At 54.7% G+C, this 4,122-nt stretch overlaps 1 protein-coding gene across 1 annotated transcript; it reads left to right on the top strand.

Moving 5' to 3' along the window:
• Positions 1-1,480: 1,480 nt before the first annotated feature.
• Positions 1,481-2,281, top strand: LOC112897915 (spidroin-1-like). The gene has a single exon (XM_025966321.1). It carries the CDS (start codon positions 1,481-1,483, stop codon positions 2,279-2,281), a length of 801 nt encoding a protein of 266 aa, XP_025822106.1.
• Positions 2,282-4,122: the final 1,841 nt, after the last annotated feature.

Raw genomic sequence — 4,122 nt, 5'->3', positions numbered from 1 at the left:
CCACTCCCCCACCTCCCACCTCTCGCCGGTGGCCGCTCCACCTCGCTCCCCTACCTCGCCGGCGCACGCGCGAGCGGCAGCCGGGACGAGCGAGAGGAGAGGAGGTAGATGGAGATGGTGCGGCCCACGGGATCGCACGAATCTTAAACATGGGAAGATCAATAGAAAAAAACTTCCGAAAGATGTATACGATTGGCGGCTTCGTGCAGGTGTCTATGGGCCATGACAGTCCGTAGACTGTTTGTTTCATTCGCGAACAACGTCTATGGGCCGTCTCCCGGACGGCCCCAACGGAGACACGCAGCGTCGGGCTTGCTTCGATGGGCAGGTAGAGCCGGTAGAAGAGCATGCTCATTGTTGCGGTCTTGCGGATTTATTCGCTTTATTTAGAATGAGCAGGATATCTGGTTCAGGTCTTTAAACTGTTCACACCGATGATGAAGAAATTCCCGGAAATTGCACTCGACTAGTCCTGACAAGGAGTGCCACAATCTTGCTAATATTCACCTCCAGTGTATCGCCTCGTTCCCGTGATCCGCTAAAAACACAAACAACAACCCAAAAAAAAAAAAACCCAATCCCCATATGCTTAATAACTTCTTTAATTGCCTATTCATTTGCTAATTCGAGCGGAGCCAGATGAGTGCATGACAATGCTAATTTTGCCATCACGTGAGTTTGGACGAGATTAACTCTCTGCACGTGAAAAGTGGAATCGAAAGTGTCCGCTAGAAGTTCAAGACCGAAACCTCGAAACCGCATCTCTGCTTGTGTTTGTCAGCATCCAGAGCCGGCAACCAAAACAGTTGGGCATCCGATCGATCTGCCGCTTTCTTTCAAGAGTCTTTTTGTTTTTTTTTAAAGAGCTTTTCAGAGACTCAGAGTCACATTCCGAGCCCACCAGCCAGCAGTCAACGAGCGACTCCAACGTTTGGACGGGCTCTGTGCGCCTCACCACGATCGATCGAGACCACCTTTGCCGCCTTGCGTCCCTGCCGGAGCCCGGAAGGAACCTTCCCGGCAGCCTCCGCAACCGCAGGTAAAGAGGAGGGGGCACCGCGGCACTAATCCGCGTCAGCCTCCCGGTGGGTGAGTATGGCATCGCAAAGGGAACGGGAGGAGGAAGGGAAATTTTGGTGGCGACGACGGGGATAAGGTTGCGTCGCGTGCAAGCTTTGCGTCGAGAGCCCCCGGCCCGGCCCGTCATCATGCAGTGCCACCGCCTGCCAGAATGAAACGAAACCCAGCTGGTAAACCCGGGCGGCAGGGGCTCGACCGCTCGAGCGGGAACAATGCAGGAAGCTGCGGCGAAGTTTCCTCCTGGGTTTGAAACCGGAGAGGAGGGGACTTCCAGTTCCAGAAGCCAGTCCTCGTCTCTCTACAAATAGGAGCTGTTGCGACAGATAGGACTCAAAACAGCTGCGCATTGCGCAGAGCCCATCTTCTCCAGCCAGCCGGCGGTCGTCTTTCGCCCTGTCCGATGGGCGCGCGGGGAGACGGCGTCAAGAAAGACCCGGCGGCTGCGGCGGCGGCGCCTGCCTTTGAGGCCGTCGATGGCGATCTCTCCGGAGCGTGGCCCGTTGGACAGGCCGGCGTTGACTTCGGTGGACAAGGCTCCGTGAGGCCTGGCGACGGGGATCTCCGCCCTCAAAACCTCTTTGGACTGGGCGCCGGTGTGAGGGGCTTCGCTTCACCCGGCTTGGGGGGAGCACGACGTTCCACGGTGCTCGGTGGCGGGGATCTCCGGCCGCAAGACCTCTCCTTCGACGCCCCGGCCCCGCCCGGCGGTGGCCTTGATAATGCCTTCGACGTCCCAGTGCCAGGGCTCGGCCGCGGCGCCGGCGGAGGCCTCGGATCTCCTGACGGCCGGCTCACGCGTCCACTACTGGGCGCCCAACACGTCGGCGGTGCCGGCCCGGCGCCGGCCGGCCGCCGTGGTTATCCCCACGGGCCGGAGCGAGACCCACTCGGCGCCATCGCACGAGAGATGCAGGTGCCCGGGGACTCCCGGAGCGCCGCCGGCGGCGACCGCGGTGGGATGACGCGTCACCTCGCCCTCCTATTCTTGCTGCTGGGCGCGGTGACGCTCGCCGGCGAGCCCAACGCGCCGTGGCTCAGCCAGCTCGGGGCCCTACTGGCCTGGCTCGCCGGGTGCATCCTGCTCTTCCTGTCACTGCTCGCCGGCCGCGCGAGGTCCGGCTCGCTCCTACCCGCAGTTCTCCGCCCTCCTACCTGTCAAGAGTTCGACAGCGATGGCGATCAGTCCTGCACAGTTCCGTAGGGACCTAAAAAAGAAAAAAAAATTACTACTACATGGCGCGTGCATGCGCCCTAGTAGCTAACTTAAACGTGCAAATTAAGACTATGTTGAAAATTACCAGTGAATTTAATTTCCTACCAAATTTTAGAGTCCGCGCCAAAAAATACGAACACAAACTAAAGCTAGTAGCTAGATTCGATTCAACGACGAAACAAGAACATGGCAAGTAAGTTTATCCGGGATCGGAAACCAGCCTCGGAATATACAGTACTTGCCACAGACAAAAGGGCGAAAAAAGGGGAAGAACTGCGCAGGATATTCCTGACAGTTGCATCGCTTGGTCATGTCGTCGTTGGTTGGTCCTAGCTAGCACTATTTATTCCAACACGTGGGTCCCATCCCCATGTAATGGGTGTGTGTGTATGTGGGGTTGTAATTAAAAGCCCTGATCGCGTCATGAGTGGTCGTGTTTCAATCGCTCAGTTCTGTGATTAGTTATTGCAAGTGTTCGTGTTTAGAACACGTTTAATTAAGTTTGCTAGCAATGTCTATGCAATGGGTTGACTGCTTCGACTCCGCAAAGCCATGGGAAGATCGATCTTCTCGTTCCGTATGTGAAAGGAAGAAATTCGAGAACTGACATGGAGGGTGAAGGAGCGTAGCTCAATTTAGCTCTAGATTTGAGTTTGCAACTCAGCAAGAGTGCCTGTATTTTGGTTAACTATTTTTTCAGTGCTAAACGTTGTGATCGCATTGATGATTTCGTCGAATATCCAGATTTGTAGATCTAGTCTCCTAGAGACATTCAGAGGGCTAGTCACTAGTGTGCCCCATATATGATTTATGGGCTTGATATGATTTCCAGCGATTCAGATGGAACAGGTTTTGAATTGTACAGGACGCTCTTCCGTTCAGATAGAGTGCATGCCAAATTCGGATCGCAACAATTCCAAATGATCCAACTCTCGCTATGCCCGTTCACTTCCAATCTCGCAAACGAGCAACGGGCGTACAGTAATAACTAACAAAGGCAAGGCCAGGGCGAATTGACGATTCCAGGCGAGAATTGGTGTCCCCACCAATAGCGACTGCTACTCCCGATCGAGTCAACCATCTCACAATTTTCCGCCACTGCAACCGGCTGCAATTCACACCGCACTAGCTTTTCCAATCAACCAATCGCTGCAGGTGGCCGTCCCTAGTTCTGACTTCTGACTGCACTGATGAAGCTTCGGAATCTGCTTTGTCTTTCTATGCCAGAAAAGTTTTCGACACCCAGTCGAGGAAGAAATCTCTATCTGACGAGCTAGCACTAGCACGCTAGAAAAAGGAAGAAGAAGAAACTTCAAATAGACCCGACCGACACATACCGAACCACAGATCTCGACGACCCAGTGCCATGACGACAACTCTTATCACTGAACATTCCCGTTAGTCGTAGTATGAAGAGTAGCAACTACTGTGTGATCTCTCGATCTATCTGGCACCTACGCTCCGATAGGGAAAGCTTGACGTAAGGTAACAACCCTGAGTCTCTGACTGTACAGCCTAAGCTGCGAGGGCATCAAAGCAAAGTCCTCAATTGACGCTGAGTAGACTATAACGAAGGGCGCTGTGAAGTAGGAGTACCAAGCACTGCCGCCGCAGCTGGTCTCAATCGTTTGATCTGCAGATTGACGCTTCCTTTCCACGGGCCTGCAGATCCGCACGTTTGAATCCGTCCGGCCCGCCCACTCCGCGAAGTATTCCGTCATGCCGACCGAGATCAAAGCCATGGATTGCCCCGACTTTCTTTCTTCGTGAACCCCTCCGCGAACTTCACGGCAGCTTCGCGCGAGGGCCCGACGGGGACGTCAGGAGTG

This window comes from Panicum hallii, chromosome 1 (assembly GCF_002211085.1).
Source record: "Panicum hallii strain FIL2 chromosome 1, PHallii_v3.1, whole genome shotgun sequence".
In the NCBI taxonomy this organism is placed as follows: Eukaryota; Viridiplantae; Streptophyta; class Magnoliopsida; order Poales; family Poaceae; genus Panicum; species Panicum hallii.
Note: the sequence above shows the minus strand (reverse complement) of the source record. Positions and strands in the feature narration are given on the sequence as shown.